Below are 23,567 nucleotides of genomic sequence, written 5' to 3'. Positions count from 1 at the left end.
TTCTCAACCCCAAATTTGATGTGGAAACTCTCAATATACCGAGTGAACTCTAAGTCTCAATTTTCTTATCTAAATCCCGGAGACATGCATCAAAGTCTTTTTCTTTCTGGGCACCAGATTTTAAAATGGACAGCCGCCACAAAAGCCCAAATTTGGCAAGGACACCCGAGAAAAGATTGTGGGAGGCCCAAAACTGAAAAGATCCTCTCAGGAGCGTCCTTGTTCACTCTGGGTGTCCGAATTTTGCTGCCGCATTTTATCGAACAAGTGGTGTGCGGCGTTATTGTTCTTCAATAGCAAAAAAAAAGGCGATCACACTCAAAGCTTGGTTCTTGTATTTTCTTTGCACGTGCCATTGAAGGGAAAGCGCTTCGCATTTCATCGCGGTCTGGTAATCAAAGCACTTCTTCACTCTTGTTTTTTTTTTTTATCTCTTCTTCTTTTAAATTCTTGCACTTGTTGGTTTGTTTGAATTGGTGCTTTGGAAAGGAAATTTGGAGGTTGGGACTGGATTTTTTTTGGCTTTGGTGTTTCGAAAGAACACAGGGAGGATAAGGAATTGTGTGTTGGTGCTTTGGTCCTTTTCTTTTTCAATAATTCTCAGTGCATCATGCATGTATTCCTTTCCAGTTTACAGTTAGTGAACTTCAGCGATGGTGCTTGCTTCTGAGTAAATGAAGGCAACTCTAAATGGTCTTGACTTTTACCTTTCCAAAATATACCAATTCACCATCTTCTGTAAATCGAACTCAGTGGCTGGCTACTTATTGCTTGGTAGTTGCCTATCGAACTCTAGTCAATGACTTTAGTTTGGAAACTACTGAACAGTACCATGTGTTTGAAAGCCAGCCACAAAGAAAGTTCAGTAGCGACCAGACTTGCCAAACAGTGTTTCGATTCTATAGGAGTTAACCTGTGGTGGGTTCAGGGAGAATATTGGACTGTGCATTTTCAGTCTATCTTGAAATTTATTTGACCAACTTTTCTTGCTTATGTTGCAGGTGCTAATGCAGTTGAGTTCATCATCAACCACGCTGAAGTTTCAATAGCTTTTGCTCAAGAGAACAAAATCCCTGCTGTGAGTTATTTTCCAAACTATTATGTCATTATCGTAAGTAGATATATTTTTGAAGCCACTGATGAATTATATTTCGGTAGTAGAACCTTCATAATCCAATTTTGTTGTACTAAACATGATAAAAATGCGAAGACCAGCTTGCCTTGTATAGTTTGACCCTTTGATTGTTCTCTTGGTTTTTTCCTATTATGGCACTCTGTTTATATAAAATTTATTCCCCTCTCCTTTTCATGTTGTCAACAGGCCATATACTTTTCCTTACAGACAGTGTGGTAAACAACTTAACACAGTTAGAAATTTCAATATTCTAGCTTTTTAAGATATTCTATCTTCATGTTTCCGAATTAGTGCTTATTCTGCCTCTTCAAAGGGGAAAAAAAATAAAAAATTTGTCGCAGAATAGCTCCTGTAACTTGGCATACTTGTTTTGGGTGCAATCTGGTGATGGATTTCACCAGGTCCTGTACCTATGTTTGGTCTATGGGACAGTTTTAAATCATAGATGTACCTCATTTTATGTCAGAGGCAAATAAACTAGCAGAGAACAGTTTGGTCATGGAGATTTAGTATTTTTGTTACTGAAAAGGCCAATACAAGACTATTTACATTTTTGTTGCACTATCAATATGAAATTAGTTCCTCATTCTCAAATGAAATATTTAATCCTTAATCTGTTTCATACATGTATGCTCCACCTGTTTAAAATGCTAGTTTTGCCAAGACAAAAATTTAAATCATGTGGATGCAACCCAATTTAGCGAGCAGTTATAATTTATTGTAACATCTTCAACATTTGTTGTTTTTGCCAAGACAACATGTGAGGACGTCATTCTCCAAGACGGTTTTGTCTTGGAATAAAAATTTCAGTTTGCAACTAGCTTGTTAAACCAATTCGTTGCTTTCTATTTGGTGATGTTAGTGGTGTTAACTGTGTCAGTATGATTAAAGTTGGGGTTTGTACTGACCCTCAACTGGGGGAGATTTATACTTTCATATTGGCAGAAATTGGACCCCATATTAGATCAAATTATGCTGGAATCTTTGTGGTTGGCCATCAAATTACAGATTTTCTACCTACTAATTAAACTAAGGGTACTAATACAATTTTGAGTAAAGTCATCCTGTGAAAGCAGATTTATTTTATAGGTTATATTTTCTTCCAAAGTAACTTCGTTGAGGTATTACCAATACTTGGTTATACAGCTGTAGTTGCCTCAATATGAATTTGTGTTTATTGGCATCGTTTTCTTTTGTGAAATTTTTCTCATATTTGCTTCAGTAGTTTCAGAGATAATAACAGACATTTGTAGCAAAATAGAGGACTGACATCTGAACAATAATGCTATTGCAGGACTACTGGAAAGTTATTGTCCCAAACAGTGACCAACTGCATAAGTAATATATACTGATGCACATCTGGAGATTGGAAAGCTGTAATTAGTACTAATGCAGCAATGTTGGTAAAGCATTGTCTATGGACCAAATGTGACGAATACAGGTTACATTTTAGACTCTCCCTTTTTTTATATCTTTGGAGTTTCAAAATAGTTTGTAATAATTAATATCAACTCTGTTTGGCAGTCCGAACTGACTGATGTTGAAGAATCAGCGGATCAGTTGTGGTTAGGGGTGAATTCTCCTTTTGTGTGGATATAGTAGTTGAACTAGTTTACCAAGCCTGGTTCCATGTAACTAATACATGAAAAATTGCATTATGGAAAGCGATATTAAATTTGTTTTCGAAGTTTGATCTATTGCACTAGTCATATTTCACTAAATTCTTTCAAGGTCTTTCTATTTTCTGAGTTTAGAGCATGGTTATCTGAAATTACTTCCCCCTCATTCAAAACTAAAAAATTCAGATCATGATTGTGTTGATCGATCTTTCAAGGTCTTTCTATTTTCTGAGTTTATAGTATTGTTATCTGAAATTATTTCCTTATTCAAAAGTAAAAAGTTCAGAATTGTGTTGATCGATCACCAAACATATATTTTCGGTGTCTGATTTAGAATGATATATACTTGAAGGCATGATTTAAGAAAAGTGAGATTAAGTTTTTCATATGCAGTGTCCAATTATTTTTACGTAATTGCAATGCTTTTCTTCTTCATTTGATCAGTTTCTTGTTGAGTACCACTACATTATAATTAACTTGATAAATATTTGCCCTTGTTTTTTGTTATCGTAAAATTTATGCCTAAATTTGTTCCTGCAGGTATTGCAAATAGAGTTTCCTCCGGTGGAACCATACCCTGTTCCAATATGCATATAAGTTAGGCAGCTCAGCAGTTGGCATTTTCATTGGCAGTCTTATTCTAAGCTACTGAAAGGTTTAAATAACAAGAAGTTGGTGTGTCTGAAGAAGTCTCTTCCACAAGATAAAGCACAAGCTTGAGTTTAAAAAGGTCAGTAATAGAATACTGAGACTGTTTTCCCCCAATTATGAATTTTGTTTACCAATTTGCTTGGTTGCTTTGGATATTATTGATTTGTACTTGTGGTCTAGTGTGTTTCTGAGACAATCAGTCTCGTCCAACTTTACCTCAGAATACAGAAAACTTTCCCGTAAGATAAGCAGGTGTTGAAAACTATGAGTAGAGGGTGTTGCTTTATTGCTATGGTTTACAATAAAACAAATGCATATATTATTCGCTTTTACTCTGTTTATTGGTCATATTAGAGATGTAGACGCTATTGGTCTCATAGGTCCTTATTGGACCTTTTTATTTGTAGTGGAATAATGTACTACTAGTCCTTAACTATCATAAAATCTCAGACTCAATTTGATTTCAATCAAGATTCGCAAAGAGAGGAAACAAAGAGTTCTGAACTATTATGACATCTCAGATCTGTAGCTATTTATGAGTCAATGGGAACCAAAGTAATATCAGAGTTTGGGCTTGGACGAACTGAATTTATTGAGAGTTGAAGGACAATATTTTAGTGTGAATCTGTTGAGAACCAAAGTAATATCAGAGTTTGGGCTATGACGAACTGAATTTGTTAAGGATTGAAGGACAATATTATAGTTTGATTGAGCTGATGTAGAGGTAAGTAACTTATGTAGAACATTGAGGTGCCTTGTTGATTTACACAACTTCCGTTTTTATAAAAGTTATTTCCTTCTCCTTTTCTTGTTTTCTATTATCACGTGGTATTCTTTGTACAGATTCTATCTTGCCTACCAAACTGTTCTATACATTTAAAAAGTAGATGATAAGCTATTTCTTTGAATACTTGATGTTTGAGGTGCAAGTTGTTAGGATTGTGTATAAGTTGACTGCATATCATAATTAATATATACTTGAATCAGTTTAAATCATGGTGAAGATTGAGGAAATTAAACAAGGTTGGTTATTTAACTCAACGTGCTTTCTCACCTTAATTCATGATATATGTGTTTGGCTTTTGAGATGTCGAGTATGAATGCTTTTGTGGTCATTCAAATGACCTTAATTTTCTAAATCAGCTACCACAACACATCAGAAGCAGATATATATTTAAAGAAGAGATCTACATTTCTTCAGTTTCTTAAATCGTGCTGGCCTTACTGAAAGCTGTGGTTGGTTCCCCCCGACAACTATTGAAGCATGGCTTGAGTTGGTCCCAGAACTGGGATATGATGCAATTTCTAGTTTGCCATGTGGAGAGATTTCCTTGAGAGGAAAAACCTTGTTTTCTGGTTATCACAAGCTGCAAGATCTAACTAAAGATGGGCTGTTGGAGTTGCTGGAGGGGTTTTTGGAGTCACCGCGGCAGTTTCTCAAGTATCAGACACCGTGGCAGTTATGGGATTGATCATGTACGTTAAATCAAGTGTCACATGTATTGTGAATACTACTGAGCTTATACAAAGTAGAATCATAGCCAAAAAAAAAAAGCAGAATCATAGCATATCATATTTTTATTCATTTTTCAGTCTGTTAATTGGAACTTGGAAGAAGTTAATATCAGAAAACAGGTCAAACGGCCAGAAAAGAAAAATGGGTAAAAATTGAAAAAGTGTAAACGAAAAACGGCCCATACAGGTCTCGAAACTGAGAGCTTCGCGTTATTAGCACGACGCTTAAACCAGCTGAGCTAATATGCCAGTTGATAAGTTGGATAAGAATTAGATACAAGGAGTGAATATGGTAGTGGGATATGAGCACTTAGAAAGGCACACTGGTGTGATTCGATTCAAATTTTTAGTATGAGATGATGGCTGAAACTCTCTTTTCACTGGCATTGACTGTTAAGAGGAACCCAATAGGTCAAATGCTTGGTCAACGCCAAGTCAACGGGAAGAAGCTACCTTCCATTTCCATTTGAGCAATGGCAGCAACCAATTGAAACCAAGGAGCTCAATTTTGCTAATAGGAATACTAATGCCAATTTTGTTTAATGCAAAATGACTGGCGGGTCCATATGTGTTTAGGGTAGTATATCAAGAGGTGTATAATGCAGCCATTCGTGTGGGTTCAGCCATCAGAAGCCATGGTGTCAATCCTGTAAGTCACACCTCTCCACTTATGTTTTTATGCATGTGTGTGTGTGTGTGTGTATAACATTTTTATGGAAGAAAATGTGTCCTTAGTAATATAGGTGTATGTGTTATAGAGTTGATGGTAGTGGTAATGAGAATAGTAACTGTGAAATGGAAAGATATTGTTTTTTTATTTTATATTGTTTCAATGTTTGCCGGGAGATAATTGTGGTATATAACTATATATGGATCAAATAGCCCCCAATGGATTATTGCAATGGAGGTTATATTAATACTGTCATGTTTTCCTTTTCATCTTTGTGGATATTATGCAAGAGACTTGAATGAAGAAATGCTATGTTGACTGTTGGGAGCACATTTTCGTGACTGGTGGAAGGATTGAACAACTGAATCTGATATTGGGGACTGAATCTTACTAGAAAGATTGCGACTTTTTAGCCTTATACTTGTGTGTGTGTGTGTGTGTTTTTAATTTTTTTTGTTTTTTTTTTTTACAGGCATGTGAGAGCCATGCCATTACATATGTTCCACTTTATGACACCCTCGGTATGTTTCCTTTTCTTTTTCAAGAATTCTTAGTGCATTGTAAAATTTCCAGTGGCAGATACTGAACTTCAATAATGGTGCTCGAGTTTGATTAACTGAAGGGAAATTCTAAATTGTGTTAACTTTTTCCTTTATAAAATCTGCCACTTCGCCATCGTTTGTAAATCTGGATTGAGCTGTGTTCAGTGGCTGGCTGCTGAATGCTTGATAGTTGTCTATCGGAAACTACTGGACAGTAACAAGTGTTTGCTAGCTAGCCACAACAAAAGTTTAGTAGTCAACCACCAAACATGCCAAACAGTTTTTGAATTCTACATGTATAAGGGGAAGTTTTGGGAAAAAAGTTGTGGGCGGTCTAGGGAGAAAATTGGAAGGTGCATTTTCAGTTTCCCATGAAATTTATTTGATTGAGATTTCATGGTTTCTGTTGCAGGTGCTAATGCAGTTGAGTTCATCATCAACCGTGCTGAAGTTTCAATAGCTTTTGTTCAAGAGAACAAAATCCCTGCTGTAAGTTATTTTCCAAACTATATGTTATTATCATAAGTTCATAACTAGATATTTGTTTGAACTTTGAAGCCGCTGATGTCTAATATTTTGGTACTAGAACATTCATAATCCAATTTAGTTATAGTAAACATGATATAAATACAAAGACCAACTTGCGTTGTATACTTGATGGTTAATCTTAGTTCCTTTCCAAATATGCACTCCATTTATATAAAATTTGTTTCCCTCTCCTTTTCCTGCTTTCTAAGATCCTTACATGGTAATTTTTTATGCAGATTATATCAATCCTTCCAAACTGTTCTACGCATTTAAAAAGTAGGTCATATACTATTTCCTTAAATACTTCCAAATTTAAGGGCCAAGTTGTTAGGATTGTATCTAAGGTATACATCTGCATTGTTCAGCAATTGTCAGCTTCACAAATGTTTCTAGCACTCAAAAGAAGGAAGCAGAAGAACTGGGGGTATCTGGCTTTTTGTGGGAGGAATTCCTTCAGTTGGTAACTTCTCAACACTGTTTTCTCAGTTAAGTTCTTGTTTTCAGTAAAGGATTGGCCATTATCTTTTAACAATATAAAATCATATATTATCTTTCATATTCTCAGGGAAATTCAGATTCTGAACTACATCCAAAACAGAGGACTGCTGTGTGCACAATAATGTATACAAGTGGAATGACTGGAGAACCAAAAGGTGTAATCATTACTAAGCAGCATTAATGTCAGAAGTATTGTCAACAGACATATACTTTGCCTAACAGATAGAGTGGTAAATAACTTGACACAGTTAACATCTTCAATATTTTAGCTTTTTATTCTATCTTGATGTTTCTGACTTAATGCTTACTCTGCCTCTCTAAAAAAAATAAGAGAGGCAGAATAGCTCCTGTAACTTGTCCCGAGTTGTTTGGGGGTGTAATCTGGTGATTAATTTTCACCAGGTCCTGTACCTATGTGTTGTGTTTTTGGCTCATTGATACAATCTGAAAATTAGGATGCAGAATTCAAATCCAAGTCTAGAAAGGAAAGAGGTTTGCGCGCAGCTTTTCTATAAGTTATAGGAAAGTTAGTCTTTCAAGTTCTATTAGGATTTGTATTAAAAGCTTAGTCTATTAGGATTAGGAATCCTAATCCCATGTTGTATCAGCAGCCTCTATGACCTATAAATAGGAGCTGCAGTCAGTTTTCTGGAATTAAGACAGAAAGTGCAGAAAACTGAGAGTCAAGGTGATAGAGAGATAAGAACTAGTCAGAGGGGTTTGAGGGATCTGCAATAAGTACTTGTAAACACCTAAATTCTTCATAGTGCTAGTGAATCTCGCAAGAGAGATCACGAAGTGGACGTAGGCTAAAGTTTTGGCTGAACCACTCTAAAATCTGCTGTGTTGTTTCTGTTTTCAGTTCATCTATTTTCTGATTTTGCTTTAGTAAAACACAAAGATCCTAAAGGGGGCTTACACAATACTATGTTTGGTCTATTGCATAGTTTTGAAGCATAAATGTACCTCATTTATATGTCAGGAGGCAAATAGACTTGCAGAGAACATGATTTGGTCATGGAGATTTAGTAGTTTTGTCACTGAAAAGGCCAATACAAGGCCGATTTTATTTTGGATTTTGTAGCATCATCAATATGAAATTATTTCCTCATTATTAAATGAAAATTGCGATCCTTATTCTGTTTCCATACATATATGTGGTGCCTGTTTAAATGCTTTTATGCAGACAAAAATCTAAATCATATAGATGCAATCCAATTTAGCAAGCAGTTATAGTTTATAGTAACATCTTCAACACGTGTTGCTATTGCCAAGACATGATTGATAAAAGTTGGGGGTTGTACCCTAAACCTCAACTAGGGGAAATTTATTACTTTCTTTTTGACAGAAGTTGGATCCATATTAGATCAAATTATGCTGAAAGCTTTGTGGTTGGCTATCAAATTACAGATTGTGGTTGGCTATCAAATTACAGATTTTCTACCAACAAATTGAACTAAGGGTACTAATACAATTTTGAGTAAAGTCATCCTCTGAAAGATGCTTATTTGCAGATTTGTTTTATAGTTCATATTTTTTCTTTTTTTCCATAGTAACGTAGATGAAGTATTACCAATAGGTGGTTAAGGATTATATATTTTTTTATGAAGTTTAGTTACTGAACGCAATTAGCAATTTGACATTTCCCTGATGGCAATAATATTGACTACTGACATAAAATAAATTCTATTACAGTGTACGGAAGAAGAATCATATTTTTCGTCTCCTGTTGGCCCATATATATGACCAAATAATCGAGAGCTATTGCATCTACAAGGGATCTTCAATAGGCTTCTGGCGAGGCGTAAGTATATGTGACATTCTTGTTATGTTCTTTTTCTTTAGTTTCCGTATTAAACTTGATTGGTATTCTCTTCCTTACTTACCAACTTCAATATCTGTCCAATGTGATTGCTTTGGACTTGCAGGATGTCAGGTTTTTACTGGACAAGCTTCAGGAATTAAAGCCTACTATGTTTTGTGGGGTTCCTTGAGTTTATGATCGTATATACACTGGTAAAACAGATTCATCAATTTGAACTGTATAGATGTATGTCCTTGAATTTCGTTGTTGTTAATATTTGGCTTAAATATTGTTTCCGAGACTGCTAGTAAAGTTTCATCTGGTGGTTTGCTTAGGAAGGCCCTTTTCCAGTATGCATATAACTAGTACGTCTCACTAAGACCTCCTTTTTTGTTTGCATTTGTATTCCTACCATAAAATAATTAATATATGTATGCCACATTTGAACTTTGTGCTAGTGTCCTTCACCCTTCTTTCATGTTTTCTGAAGTTACAGACGGATATCTTAACTTTCGTCTGGTCAACAGATTTGGGTTTATGGGAACAGCTTCGAGTCATTTCTTGTTGCTGTGCTTGTTCCTGACAGAAAGGCCTTGGAGGACAGGACAGCTGAGCATCATTTGACTGATGACTACAAATCATTGTGTCAAAAGATAAAGGCAAGAAAATACATTTTGGATGAGCTCAATAGCATGGGTCAGAAACAGCAAGTATGTGCTCCATCCCTGTTTCATGCTATGCTGCTTAAGTTTAGTCATCTGACTTAAAAGACATTTTTATGCAGCTTCGAGGGTTTGAGTTGTTAAAAGCAGTTCATTTGGAGATAGAGAGGGTTCTCATGACTCCAACTTCCAAACTGAAAAGACCGCAATTACTCAAATATTACAAGGTATGATTTCTACTTGGATAAGAAAAGGTTGGAACTTTGATAAGTTAATCCTTGTTGTAAATATTAATGTGGCTATTCATGTAATAGCAATTAGTGTGACGTGATATACGCCAATTAAGATTGATTGGTGATTAACAGAATATAATTAGCGATTGATTGATTGTAATCAGACGAGTGATTGATGTAATCGTTAAATAGTTACCTTTTGTAAACCTGAGGTACTCCTATATAAACCTCATTGTGAGATGAATAGAATCACTCCATTTCTCATACTTCATTCTTGGTGTCTAAACTCTCCCTCTTTCAAATTCTTTTACTATCGTTTTACAACAATCCTAAATATGTGTGTTGAATTATATCATCTGCAGGACCAAGTTGAAAAACTTTGTAGTGGAGCAAAGGGTGCAAAAGTATAAGAACAGAGCTGGAAGCAACTATTGGATAAATCTAGCTACATCACTTTCCCAAAATTTCGATTGCCTGATCTTTTGTTGATGAAAAACCACATATGACTGTAAAAGAATATCTAGCGGGGATTTACCCATATTGACATTTGTTCTAAGTTTGTGTATAGATAAGTAAAGATCGTATGAAATTTTCATGTTTATTCTTTCATCCAAGATAAAATATTTATTGTTTATTCTAGAATTCGTGTTGGTCCCAAATGTTGTGCTCGCATTTAAGGAGGTGTAACATTCAGTTGATCATTTCAGATGATGAAATTAGTGTGCTACTTACTCCGAAAGCGATTAAAATCATGTGTGAAAGACCAACTGGTTCACTCTCTCTTTATTTTTTGGGGACAACTTCTGAAACAGTAAGGTCAAAATAAACAAAAGACTTGACAATTGTGAAATTAGAGCTACATAAATATGTCTTTAACCAACTGTTTCGCTTTAACCAGCAGGTAGCAGTGAACTTAATTTTATAAAAGTATGGGTTAAGTAATCAATAATAAAGTTTTATTCTCAGAAAAGAAAAAAAATCAATAATAAAATTAGTATTTTATAATCAATAATTGAGCAAGTATTTTAAATTCACACCGAATTAAATATAGGTATTGGAAAGATAAAAAATAAAAGTACTTCTGTCATGTTTCTCGAAAAAGAAGAAAGGAATGAGTCCTCCTTCCACCGGTCGATATACAAATGTGTCGTCTCTCATTTTACAAACTCTCAATAACCAATCTCACTTGGATTGGCTGATGCAGATTGGAGTTTCTGCCATTGTTTCTGGTTGTCACTTGGCCTGGGCTTTTGGGCTTGGTCGCATGTTTGGGCTGGTAGGGCCTGTCGAAAGCTCTAACCCTTTTAGAGGGGAAGAGCCCGTAGTGGTCTAGTTGTTTTAGTTGGATTAATTGTCTATGCTAGTAAGAACGTCTCTATGAGTCTTGTGGAAGTATTTAGCTTTTGAGTACCACAATTGCGTGCTCGGCGTGTAAAGTTAGGTAAACTAGATTGCTTGCAAGGAGGTGTTTTTATGTGGCATAGACTACTCTGAGTAGAAATGTTTCAATGAAGTAGTTTTCTGTAATATTCTTTATCTATGAACCGGAGCATACTATTTGTATGTTCTATTTTATCAAAAAAAAAAAAAAATCTCACTTGGTTGTCATGTTCATTAAGATTTGCTTCTAAATGAACTTCTTTCTTCATTCTTTTACAGTTTTACCGCTTATCAAGAGCTAGTTGGTGACAAACTGGCAGTTGCATCTACCTATCAACCAAACCAATTGCATTGGCAAAATATCCAGTCCTCTTCCTGGAAGAGTCTTCCGTTACCGTTTCTTCTTTTCTCGGTAGTTTCGCTTCGTCTTCCGGGAAAAACTGTGATCCTTCATTTCACCAGCACTCAAACAACAACCGTTCCTGCTTTTTCCACCCGTTCATACTTCATACACATACAATCTGTTTCTTGGCAGTTTCGTTTCATCTTACACGCCCTTGACTTCACATTGACGTTGATCGAAGCTACCAGGAAACAGTGATCAAGCAGTGTTCCTTTTCTGTTCCTCTTCCTCTTCCGCTCCTTCTTCATTCCATCAGCGAGCTGAGCGTGAAATCAAACAAAAAGCTAGATTCGATGGCCACCCAATTGAGTGCTTCTTCCTCATTATCTTTTGTTCCTTTTTCTACCCGTTCATACACACACGATGTGTTTCTGAGTTTCAGAGGCGAGGATACACGCTACAATTTTACAGGTCATTTGCACAGAAATTTGGTTCAAAGGGGGATCAACACTTTCATAGATGATGATGATCTTCCAAGAGGAGAGGAAATATCAGAAGCACTTCTCCGAGCCATTGAAGGATCAAGGCTCTCTCTCATTGTGTTCTCTGAAAACTATGCATCCTCAAAGTGGTGTTTGGATGAACTAGTTCATATTCTTGAATGTAGAATATCAAAGAACCAAATGGTTCGGCCAATCTTTTACAAAGTGGATCCATCGGACGTAAGACACCAAAGAGGCACATTTGGTGAGGCACTTGCAGAGCATGAACGCATATTCAAAGATGACAGAATAAACAAGGTGTTAAGATGGAGAACAGCTCTTTCTGAAGCAGCAAATTTATCTGGGTGGCATTTCTCGGGCAGGTATATCATGCACTTAATTTCACTTATAGCAAATTTGTCTGGTTCTTTTATTGGTGTGTGATTATTATACAATACTATGCTCTTTTTCGAAGTAGCAAGGTTTTATTTTTATTAAATGTTTCATTTGATTTTAACATGACAGGCATGAATATGAATCTAAATTTATTGATAGAATCATTAAAGAGATTTCTGCTCATGTAATAAAACACACCCCTTTGAATGAGGCAAAGTTTCCAGTCGGGATAGAATCTCGTGTACAAGACATGCTTGAACTCTTAGATGTTGGGGGAAGTGATGTACGCATGGTAGGGATATGGGGCAGTGGTGGAATAGGGAAGACAACAATTGCTAAAGCTGTTTACAATTCAATTGCTAATGAGTTTGAAGATAGTTGCTTTTTGGAAAATGTTAGAGAACGTTCAGTGCCACATGATGGTCTAGTCAACCTACAAAACAGTCTTCTTTCTGAGATTCTAGGGGGCAAAGAACTGAATGTAATCAATGTTGATAAAGGAATCAATTTGTTGCGTCAAAGGTTGAGAAATAAAAGGATTCTGTTAATTCTTGATGATGTGAATAAATTGGACCAGTTAGACACATTAGCCGGAGCACCTGATTGGTTTGGTCGTGGCAGCAGAATTATCGTCACAACAAGAGATAAGCGTTTGTTGACTGTTCACGAAGTCAAGCCTATGTACAAAGCCAGGGAACTAGATCATCACGAAGGTTGTGAGCTCTTCAGATCAATTGCCTTCAAGAATAAGAGAATTTTAGATGACAATGAGAAGCACTCAGTTAGTACTGTTGTTGAATATGCTCAAGGCCTTCCGTTAGCCCTGGTAATTTTGGGTTCACATCTCTATGCTAGACCGGTACATAAATGGCAAGCTATGCTAGATGGTTTTAAAAGAAATCTTCTCGAAGGCATTCAAGGTATTCTCAAAGTAAGTTATGATGGACTGGAAAAAATAGTGAAAGAAGTTTTCCTCGACATTGCTTGTTTCTTCAAAGGTTGGAAGACAAATGATGTGATACAGATACTAGAAGGTTGTGACCGCAGCAACCCCACGCATAGTATTGAAGTTCTTGAAGAAAAGGCTCTCATATATGTTGATCGTTATAGTGAGATTTGCATGCATGATTTGCTACAAGAGATGGGAAAAGATATAGTTCAGCAAGAGTCTACAGAGCCCGGTGAGCGAAGCAGATTGTGGCATCACAAGGATGTGCAGGAGGTTCTAACAGAAAACACGGTATGTAGTTCCTATATGCTCAGATTTACATATATACATGGAGTCAGGTTAGTGTGATTCTCTATGTGTGTAGTTTATTCCAATTCGACAACCAATATCCGGATAATATGTATTATATGATTTTCTGTTGAATTCTTAAAGAAAGAATAAAACTAAAAAAACTTGCATTTTATTATATAAGTACTCATTTTGCTAATACGATTGCCTTTTTCATACTAGGGAACAAGTAAAATTGAAGGTATAATGATAAAGATGCCTACAACAGATGAGATACGCTTGAGTCCTAAATGCTTCAAAAAGATGAGAAATCTTAAAATTTTTATAAACGTGAATGGACAGTTTTGTGGAAAGGTTGATTATTATCCGAATCAGTTGCGATTACTTTATTGGCGTAACTATCCGGTACAATCTTTGCCCTCTGATTTTAATATGAAGGATCTGGTTCAACTTAATATGCCTTGCAGCCGCATCTCACGTTTCGGAGAAGGATTCAAGGTAATTATAAATTTTCAGGAGTTTACTTTATTAAAATCTTTACACCTTACCAATTTTCCATTTGATTTTTTCTTCTACTTTGGTATGACAGAGTATGGAAAATCTGAAATCCTTAAATTTGAGTGGATGTAAATTCCTAGCACAAAGCCCAGACCTGTCTGGAAGCCCAAACTTAGAGTTCCTGGATCTAAGCTATTGTAAAAGTTTAAAGAAGGTTCACCCTTCGGTTGGATCCCTCAAAAAGCTTGTTGACCTGAATCTTGAAAGATGCTCTAACCTTGTGAGGCTACCAGGAGAAGTCAACTGGAGATTCCTCCGATCCATTAATCTCAACTACTGCACAAGGCTGGAGAGTTTCCCTGAAATTGAGGGAGAGCTGAAATACATGACATCCTTGAGGCTATCCAACACTGGCATCAAAGCATTGCCTTCATCCATTGGATATCTAATTAACCTTGAAGACTTGTGGTTAGATAATTGTGGAAACCTCACAGACCTACCTTGCGGCATTTATGAATTGCAGAAGTTATGCTTTGTTTTTTTGTGGCATTGCCCAAAACTCGTAAGATTCCCAAATAAGGTGGAGTCTGAAGTGCTTCCAACTTACTCAAAGGTTTCACATGACAACCGTGACTCTTTATCGAAAAGAAAGAGATGGCGTGCAGGCAGTTCATTGGTGCCAGAGCCAGACACTGAATTCAATTCGGCGCTTCCTTGGCTATCTTACTTCATCGCATCTCCATGCAATTTGTCTAATATTGATTTCCTCGCGTCCCTTGATTGTGCATCCACTTTAAGGGAACTTAATTTATCAGGAAGCCCCATTGTTATTCTTCCCGAATGCATCAACAAATTTGTCGACTTGTGGGAACTCAATTTGATCGGCTGCAGGAGGCTCGTAGAAATTCCAGAGCTTCCACCAAGGATTCGCCGGTTGTATGTGAGGGATTGCGTATCATTGGAAAGAATTTCGAAGTTGTCAAACATTTTGGAGCGTAAAGAATCACAAATGATTAAGGAGATGGACTTGACTAATTGCTGGAGACTCTGTCAAAATTTGGTTCAGATGGCAAACAAGGATGATGATGATGAAGTGCACGCTGATCTCTTCTTTCGACTCCTATCTTCTCAGCAATCCAAATTCACAATTACATTTCCAGTTCCAAGAAGCGAGATTCCAAAGTGGTTCAGCTGTCAAATGGATTTCATGGGGCATCTACGGTTTGAATTTTATATCGAAACACTTGCAAATTTCAAATGGGACAACACAGGATTGGCTCTCTGTGTTGCTGTTGATCAAAAGCTGCAAGATCATTGGACTGGTTTCACGTTCTATATTCACATCAATGAAGTACGTGTTTCAATTCCCAAATGGGAAGTTTCCAAGTATGAACGTGTTTATTCAGGAGAGTCGGATCATGTGTGGCTGCACTATGTTCCCTTCCTTGAAATGTGGCGATTTGGTTATATGCGTCCGTTGCCCCCTTTTACGTGTCGAGTCTTTATTTATCAAGATGAGAAATCTCGGTCCTCCATAAAAAGCTGTGGTGTCCACCTTGTAATGCCACCCAATGAAGACGTTTCTATGAAGCTAATCCGTGCAGAGAACCTCACCAGTGAACTTTCTTCTGATGAACTTGAAAAGGTATTGTTTCCTTTTAAAGCAGACGACTCAGAGGACTTCTGGGACAATTATCGTCCCAAGCAGAGGACTGACTGCAAAGAATTATATACCGATGCACAACTGGAGAACGAAAAGCTGTAGTTACTGATGCAGCATGGCATTGTCTATGGACCAGTGTTACGAATACAGGTTTACATTTTCAAATTCTCCCTTTCTTTGATATCTTTGGAGTTTCAAGATTGGTTTGTAATATCAACTCTTTGTTGGCATTCTCCATATGTGTGGATAGAGTTGAACTAGTTTACCATGCCCAATTCCATGTAACTAATAAGTGCAAAATTGCATCAGTGAAAGGAATATTAAATTTGTAATTTAGAAGCTTGATCTAGTGCACTAATCTACTTCACTAAACTCATTGATGAACTTGTTGACGTTTTCTCGTCCGATAGCCACTTTCAAGGTCTTTCTATTTTCTGATTATATAGCATCGTTTTCAGAATTTATTTCCTCATCCAAAGGTATGCTACTACTCTATTAATACGCAGCTGCTCTTTTGATTTCGGATTGAACTGCTAATATATACATTCGCTTATGGGCCTTAGAAATGTTGGCGAGAAAGAATAAAAGCCCTTACTTTCGCTTAATTAGTTTAGTTTCCTGGATTGCATCTTAGTGTCAGATTATGCTGCTGATGCAGTATAGCATTACTTCAGTTTACTAGATTCTCTGAATGTCAGGTTTCACATGGTTGATTGATTTTAGTATATGCCATGTAAATTTGTACTAGATGCAAAGACTCATTGGAGGAAGTTTGATTAGGTTCTGGTATAGAGATATTCACACCATGAGTATTTGAAACTTTAGATGATTCTGTCATTACTACAGTTTTTCTGTTGACCAGACGGAATCATGTAATAATGTACATCAGATACGTGGTTTGAGTTCCTGCTAAAGGAAATGAATTTTTTTTTGTTTGAAACCTTTCTTTCATTAATGAGTTAAAAGAAGGACGGGTTAACTCATCATAATGTTTACTTTTCTCCCTTATTGTCATTGCAGGGAATGCCCTGAGGAATCTAAGGAAGCTGTTGCATCACTAATGGTTACTGCAGCTAGGTTTTCTGATTTACCAGAGTTTTGTGACATTAGGCCACTATTTCAAGTGAGATAAGTGAATTCTGGATTATTATGTGGATTAAAAGGTAATTATTTATTGACCTGCACTTGATGGAATTTTATGAATCCCTAACTGCTTTGAAACTAACTGAATTCCTGAATGATAGTTTGTTGAGAACATAGCTTCAAAGCCTCCCACATTGGAGAAGAAGGTTCAGTTGACATCGCATTGGAGTTTTCAATAAAGTGGGACTCCAAGGCCTTTGAACAAAGGATGTCTAAACCTCCTGCATTTATACAGGTCTGGCCTACTGTGTTGCTGTAATAACACCTGTATCAGATATTCACATAAAATACAAAATCCTGGGATGTCAAAGTTTGGTGAATTTCTTATTTGGGAAAAAAAGTATTGCTCTTTTGAATTCTAAGGCAGTTGCAATTTTGCAGTGCAAACCATGAAATTTTGGATATGTATAGGGTTTCAGGCACAGGCATCAATCTGTGTAAGCAAAGCTATGAAATGGTGGGAGAAAACCCTAAAACTGAACATGGTGGAGATCCATTCTGCTAAGACCTCATTGATTCTTTGCATAATGCTGGTGATAGATTGGTTGTAGTGGATTTTTACTCACCTGGTTATGGAGATTGTAGAGCTGTCCATCCCAAGGTATATTTCATATTTCATTTTTGGGTATCGAGTCATATTTCATTGCTGTTTTGTTCGCATACTCATAATCAGAGTAATTTTGTATCTAACCAGCTTAGAATACGAGCTTTCCTTCTACTGGGTTTTTCCCCCCATTTTCGTTTTACAATCTTCCTACTATGCTATCTCAGCAGAAAAACCCACCTGGGGATTTGCAACCTCTGCCGCCGCAGCCACAATTAGCTTCAAATCATAGTCATGCTCAACCCGATAAGCATACATTCTCTATAAGGTGATTATTTGATTACCAATTTTTGTTTTCCAATTCTATTTCATAATTTTTGCTATGTTTTGTTGTATGTTGTCATGTGTAAGTGGATAATTGTAGAGTTAATGATCACAGCCCATTTCATTCTGATATGGACGAATTTCTAAATACGATATTAAGCACATCCATATGATTTTGATTGATTTACTTGGAGATTATCTGAAATTTACAGTTAACTTTGAAATCTTATGGTAGTTAGGCATAATTTCTTTTCTGTTGAGATGTTATATCAGAGGGTCTCATAAAATCAAAGTATGGCAGAAATTGGTCGTACTGTAACTGCCTATATTATGAGGACAGGAAATACAAGCCTTGTTCTGTAAAGTTTGCACCAAACAATAAGCAATACACTTAGAATCATAACCATCATTCTCCCACTCATACCCCACTGACTTCGTTCACATACCCTTCTATTTTTCCTGCCCTTGCCAAGCAAAACTCCCTACCTCTCTATTCCTCTTACTTGCCAAGAAAGAGTTACACTACTCTGTTCTGGATAACATGGTCTTTCCATCTTAAAATGACTCCCTTTCACCTAACTATGCACTAATATATAGTTATATACCCTCCCCCTTCTTCACCTTATGTTCAACTTCTCCACCTTAGTTCCTTACTAAATCAATCCACAAACACATCAACAGTAAAACAAGGACACCCCAATACCTCTTCTCACTATTCTTTTTGGTGATCTTCTTCTTCCATTTGCACATAATTTCTGCTCAATCTCCAGCAGTTGCATATTTGCTTCAGAATGCCTTTAGCTGCATATTTACTATTCCTTTTGCATTACTATTAATTTGAAATAGCAAGCAGCTGTAGTATAAGCCCCTAAGCTTTCATTTAGTATTAATAGACGAGATGCTAAGCCTATAGCCCTAGCTGCCCTCTTTAGATCTTTAAAGCAGACTCCTTGTAATTCGCTTTTTGTTTATTCAATAAAAAGCTGTTTCTTTTCAAAAAAAAAAAAAAAAAAAAGAAAAAAGAAAAAACAAGAGGCAGAATAGCGCCTGTAACTTGGCATGAGTTGTTTGGGGTGCAATCTGGTGATGGATTTTCACCAGGTCTGTACCTATGTTTAGTCTATTGCACAGTTTTAAAGCATAAATGTACCTCATTTTTGTGTAAGAGGCAAATAAGCAAGGAACATTTTTGGTCATGGAGACTTAGTAGTTTTGTTACTGAAAAGGCCAATACAAGACTATTTTCATTTTGAATTTTGTAGCATTATCAATATGAAATTATTTTTTCATTCTCAAATGAAATTTGCCATCCTTAATCTGTTTCCATACATATATGCTCTGCCTGTTTAAAATGCTAGGTTTTCTAAGAAAAAAATTTAAATCATGTGGATACAATCCAATTTAGCAAGCACTTATAGTTTATTCTTCAGGATTTGTTGCTTTTGCCAAGAAAAATGTGAGGACGGCATTCTGCATGAAGCTTGTTAGACCGATTGGTTGCTTTCTATTTGGTGATGTTAGTGGTAACTGATAAGGGGTTCAAACTGCATCTTCCACATATCTTAATTTTATCAGATTGATTAAAGTTGGGGGTTGTACTGTAACCCTCCAGTAGGGGAAATTTATATTTTCATATTGGCAGAAGTTGGATCCCATATTGATCAAATTATGCTGAAATCTTTGTGGTTGGCCATCAAATTACAGATTTTCTACCAACTAATTAAACTAAGGGTACTAATACAATTTTGAGTAAAATCATCATGTGAAAGGAGCTTATTTGCAGATTTATTTTATAGTTTATCTTTTTATCAAAGCAACTTTGTTGAAGTATTACCAATACATGGCTAACGTTTATATGGCAGCAAGTTGGCAAATCTGCAGAAGGGCCTAACAAAAGCAAAAGCAGCACCTCTCTTCGACAAGCTTGTTTTTGACAAGGTCAGTTATTATTCCTTCATCTTTCTATTCTTGAAATATCTGGTTTTACATTCGAACAATGCATTACTTCTATCTTATGCGTTACATTCTAACAAACTGTGTTATTTGCGGTAGATAAAACAAGAGCTAGGAGGACAAGTTCGTATAATGTTGTCTGGTACTGCACCTTTGCCCAGGCATGTGGAGGAATTTATCAGAAGGATATGGTATGGTTGACTGCATAACATAATGAATAGATACATATTATACTTGAATCAGTTGAATCATAGTGAAGATCAAGAAAATTGTACAAGGTTAAGTATTCATGGTATATGTGTTTAACCTATAAGATGTCAGTATGAATGCTTTTTTTGTACTCATTCAAATGACCTCAAGTTTCTAAATCCGCTACCACAAGACATCAGAAGCAGATATATATGAAATGGAGAGAACTACATTTCATCAGTTTGTTAAATCTTGTAGGCCTTACTGAAAGCTATGGTGGGTGTTTTACGTCCCTTGGCAATGTTTATCCTATGATTGGAACTGTTGGTGTCCCCCTGACAACTATTGAAGTGTGGCTTGAGTCGGTCCCAGAACTGGGATATGATGCACTTTCTAGTGTGCCATGTGGAGAGATTTTCCTAGGAGGAAAAACCTTGTTTTCTGGTTACCACAAGCGACAAGATCTAACTGAAGAAGTCCTTATTGATGGGTGGTTCCGTACAGGTAAAGTCTACAATACTAGAAATGAAGTACTTTTTTGGTTGATGCTCAATCGTTTGGTTTCTTTTCAAGAGGGTGCCTTCAAAATTTTTGTTGATGATTCATTTGGAGTGAATGGATCACAGGTGATATAGGTGGATGGCAGCCTAATGGAGCAATGAAAGTTGCAGACAGGAAAATGGAAGTATTTAAACTGTCTCAAGGTGAATATGTTGCTATGGAAAGCATTGAAAGCAAATACTTGCAATGGCCCCTTATCACATCAGTATGTCACTAACTTCTGTATTCTAGAATAAATTAGTTTGTGTTCGTCTTTGTGCTACATTTGAATTTTGTGGTAGTGTCCTCTACCCTTCTTTCATGTTATCAGAAGTTTCAGCTGGATATCTTTACATCTTACCTTTCATCTGGTCGGCAGATATGGGTTTATGGGAACGGCTTTGAGTCATTTCTTGTTGCTGTGGTTGTTCCTGGCAGAAAGGCCTTGCTGAGCATCATTTGACTGATGATTACAAATCATTGTGTCAAAACCTGAAAACAAGAAATTACATTTTGGATGAGCTCAATAGTACGGGTCAGAAACAGCAAGTATGTGCTCCATCGCTGTTCCTAAATTCATCCTATGTTGATTGACTAGTCATCTGACTAAAAAGACATTTAAATTGCAGCTTCGAGGGTTTGAGTTGTTAGAAGCAGCTTCAAAATTTGGTTCAGATGGCAAAGATGGAAGATGATGAGGTGGGCTCTAATTTCTTCTCTTGACTCCTATCTTGCTTTTCTTGGGAGGAATTTTCTTAGTAGGTAATTTCTTTATACTTTTCTATCCAAGAACTCATTTTTGTTGGCAAAGGACTGGTCATTAATTTGCAATGACATAATACCTAAGTATTACAATTAGGTGTTTTATTAAAGATTAAAAATCAATCGAACTTTTCTTTTTGTATTGGGGATGTCTCTGTCTGTTCTTCACAACCTGTTATTCCCTCATTAAATAGTCAAAAGCCGAGTTAAAAAAAAGTTTACACGAATATACACATCTAGAATAATTATTGTACAAACCTCAGTCAAGTGGCAACATCAGTGATCTATAGCATTAACAGAGGATATAAAGGCAAGCTTTCACCACCACTGCATGTACTCATATTAATCACTGAGCAAGTGAAACGAAAAAAGCATAAAATGAAATCCAATACAGTATCTGGTTTGAAGGATATGCGGTTATGTTGGTAGTTTCTATAGAAGTAGGATAACCCCACATTAGGACTTATCTCTACATTCCTCAGTGGATGAGTTTGTATAGTTGATCTTTGCACAAACATTTGATTTATACAAATTTGTTCCTGTTTTTTGTTTTGAACCTGTTTATATCTTAACTTTCTCTGGTTGGCAGATTTGGGTTTCCGGGAACAACTTTGAGTCGTTTCTTGCTGCTGTGGTGACTTTGGTGGACAGGACAGGTAGCTGAACATCATTTGACCAATGACTTTAGATCATTGTGTCAAAACCTGAGGGCAAGATATGAATTTTGGATGAGGTAAATGGTAAGAAACAGCTAGTATGTTGACAATTGTCTGAAGGATGAATTCCCTGTTACTAATTTCATGCATGCACTATCGTACTCATCTAGTCATCTGACATGGAATGCATTCCTGCAGTTTCCAGATTCTGGGGAAGATCACTTTGACACGGAGAGTGATCTCTCAGAACTCTCAAATGAGAGAGTACATGCAAGATTGGCTGTCCTCCTGTCCCACTGTCTGTGCGGCTGCTGAAATTATTGAGTCATCAGCTAATACCAAATGTCATGTGTGGCTGCAGGAACTCCAGTTGTTAAAATCTCGTTTATGCATCCCGTCTACTGCTGCCTTCTTAGTAGATGAGTTATTTTCCAGTCTTTATAGCAGTGTAGTGGTGTTCTTCAGATGCTGCATGGTGCTCCTAGTAATGCCACGTCGGTAGCATGTAAACCCTCTCTATATATGGAGGTCATGGTCCATGAAGATAGGGACTTCTCATAAAGGTTTGGTGAATATATTGGTCAATAGGCAGTCATGATTATGAAAGATGATGATGATGATGACCTTGAAAGTGGAAAACCAATTGCATTCACTTTAGAGAATAATCTCCAAGTTATTTCCTAGTTCCAGCGTTTGTGATCATTAATGTTTTCTGGTGCCTGCTATTTTTGGCGACTTGCATGGCATTCTTGACCAAGGCTTCCTGGGGATGTATGAGTTGTTACTTGCTTTACTGATTTGTGCTGCCTTGCTGCTTAGTTTTTGCTATGCTTGTTGTAGATTTTGTTTCTCTAATTTCAGCTGCATTTTTGTTTGTTTTCTGTTTTCGAGGTTGGGAGATTTCCTTTGCCAACCGATTTAGTTTGCGGCGTGGCTCTGTAATTTTATTTACTTTTAATGTTGGGCGGGAATGGGGGTGAAGAAAAGAACAAACTATCCGATTTAGTTTGCTGCATGCCTCCGTAATTTTATTTACTTTTAATGTTGGGGGTGAAGAAAAGAACAAACTATCGACTTATCACTCAAATCAGAGCGCACTCTGCACTTATTTGCAATAAGATGTGTGGATATTCTTTCAATTGTGTATACATCTTTGTTTTTGTTTTTGCTTTGCAAATGTAAGTTTGTAGTTCTCTTCAACAGAGATAACCCACTTTGTTACAATACTCCATTTCCCAAACAATCACATAAGAGGGTCCTTGAAGAATGTGTGAGAAAATTTTGTGTTCTTTCTACTGAATCTTCAAAATACGAGTAGAAACTTGAGCAGACTTCATCTTCTTTGATGTGTAGAAAGAATGGTCAGAAGTTATATTTCTTACTATCTGAATCTTCAAAATATGAGTAGAAACTTGAGCAGACTTCATCTTCTTTGATGTGTAGAAAGAATGGTCAGAAGTTATATTTCTTACTATCTGAATCTTCAAAATATGAGTAGAAACTTGAGCAGACTTCATCTTCTTTGAAACTTGAGCAGACTTCATCTTCTTTGATGTGTAGAAAGAACGGTCAGAAGTTATATTTCTTACTATCTGAATCA

At 36.5% G+C, this 23,567-nt stretch overlaps 2 protein-coding genes across 2 annotated transcripts in view; both read left to right on the top strand.

Annotated features, from left to right (window-relative positions):
* Positions 1 to 10,434, top strand: part of LOC112169814 (long chain acyl-CoA synthetase 2) — a 38,410-nt gene extending 27,976 nt beyond the window's left edge. The window contains exons 18-19 of the mRNA XM_040508151.1: positions 9,747 to 9,851; positions 10,220 to 10,434. Coding sequence (XP_040364085.1) covers positions 9,747 to 9,851; positions 10,220 to 10,267 — 153 coding nt within the window. The 3' untranslated portion in view covers positions 10,268 to 10,434. The remainder of the gene's footprint in view (positions 1 to 9,746; positions 9,852 to 10,219) is intronic.
* Positions 155 to 23,106, top strand: LOC112169811 (TMV resistance protein N). The gene is made up of 21 exons (XM_040508140.1): positions 155 to 391; positions 1,002 to 1,078; positions 2,430 to 2,576; positions 3,295 to 3,484; positions 11,517 to 12,445; positions 12,588 to 13,698; positions 13,918 to 14,193; positions 14,285 to 16,006; positions 16,877 to 17,019; positions 17,101 to 17,234; positions 17,381 to 17,600; positions 17,694 to 17,871; positions 19,298 to 19,383; positions 19,730 to 19,805; positions 19,920 to 20,011; positions 20,268 to 20,513; positions 20,636 to 20,775; positions 20,929 to 21,098; positions 21,179 to 21,311; positions 21,901 to 22,051; positions 22,166 to 23,106. The coding sequence occupies exons 5-8, from the start codon at positions 11,934 to 11,936 to the stop codon at positions 15,956 to 15,958; spliced, it is 3,573 nt and encodes a 1,190-aa protein (XP_040364074.1). The 5' UTR covers positions 155 to 391; positions 1,002 to 1,078; positions 2,430 to 2,576; positions 3,295 to 3,484; positions 11,517 to 11,933; the 3' UTR covers positions 15,959 to 16,006; positions 16,877 to 17,019; positions 17,101 to 17,234; positions 17,381 to 17,600; positions 17,694 to 17,871; positions 19,298 to 19,383; positions 19,730 to 19,805; positions 19,920 to 20,011; positions 20,268 to 20,513; positions 20,636 to 20,775; positions 20,929 to 21,098; positions 21,179 to 21,311; positions 21,901 to 22,051; positions 22,166 to 23,106.
* Positions 23,107 to 23,567: the final 461 nt, after the last annotated feature.

The sequence above is a fragment of the Rosa chinensis genome, chromosome 6 (genome assembly GCF_002994745.2).
Source record: "Rosa chinensis cultivar Old Blush chromosome 6, RchiOBHm-V2, whole genome shotgun sequence".
In the NCBI taxonomy this organism is placed as follows: domain Eukaryota; kingdom Viridiplantae; phylum Streptophyta; class Magnoliopsida; order Rosales; family Rosaceae; genus Rosa; species Rosa chinensis.
Note: the sequence above shows the minus strand (reverse complement) of the source record. Positions and strands in the feature narration are given on the sequence as shown.

Excerpts from the sequence above, each read along its gene's own strand:
- LOC112169811 (XM_040508140.1), top strand. The coding sequence starts at position 11,934 with ATGGCCACCCAATTGAGTGCTTCTTCCTCATTATCTTTTGTTCCTTTT. Across the intron at positions 12,446-12,587 it reads GGGTGGCATTTCTCGGGCAG|GCATGAATATGAATCTAAAT; the intron begins GTATATCATGCA and ends TTAACATGACAG. Across the intron at positions 13,699-13,917 it reads AGGTTCTAACAGAAAACACG|GGAACAAGTAAAATTGAAGG; the intron begins GTATGTAGTTCC and ends TTTTCATACTAG.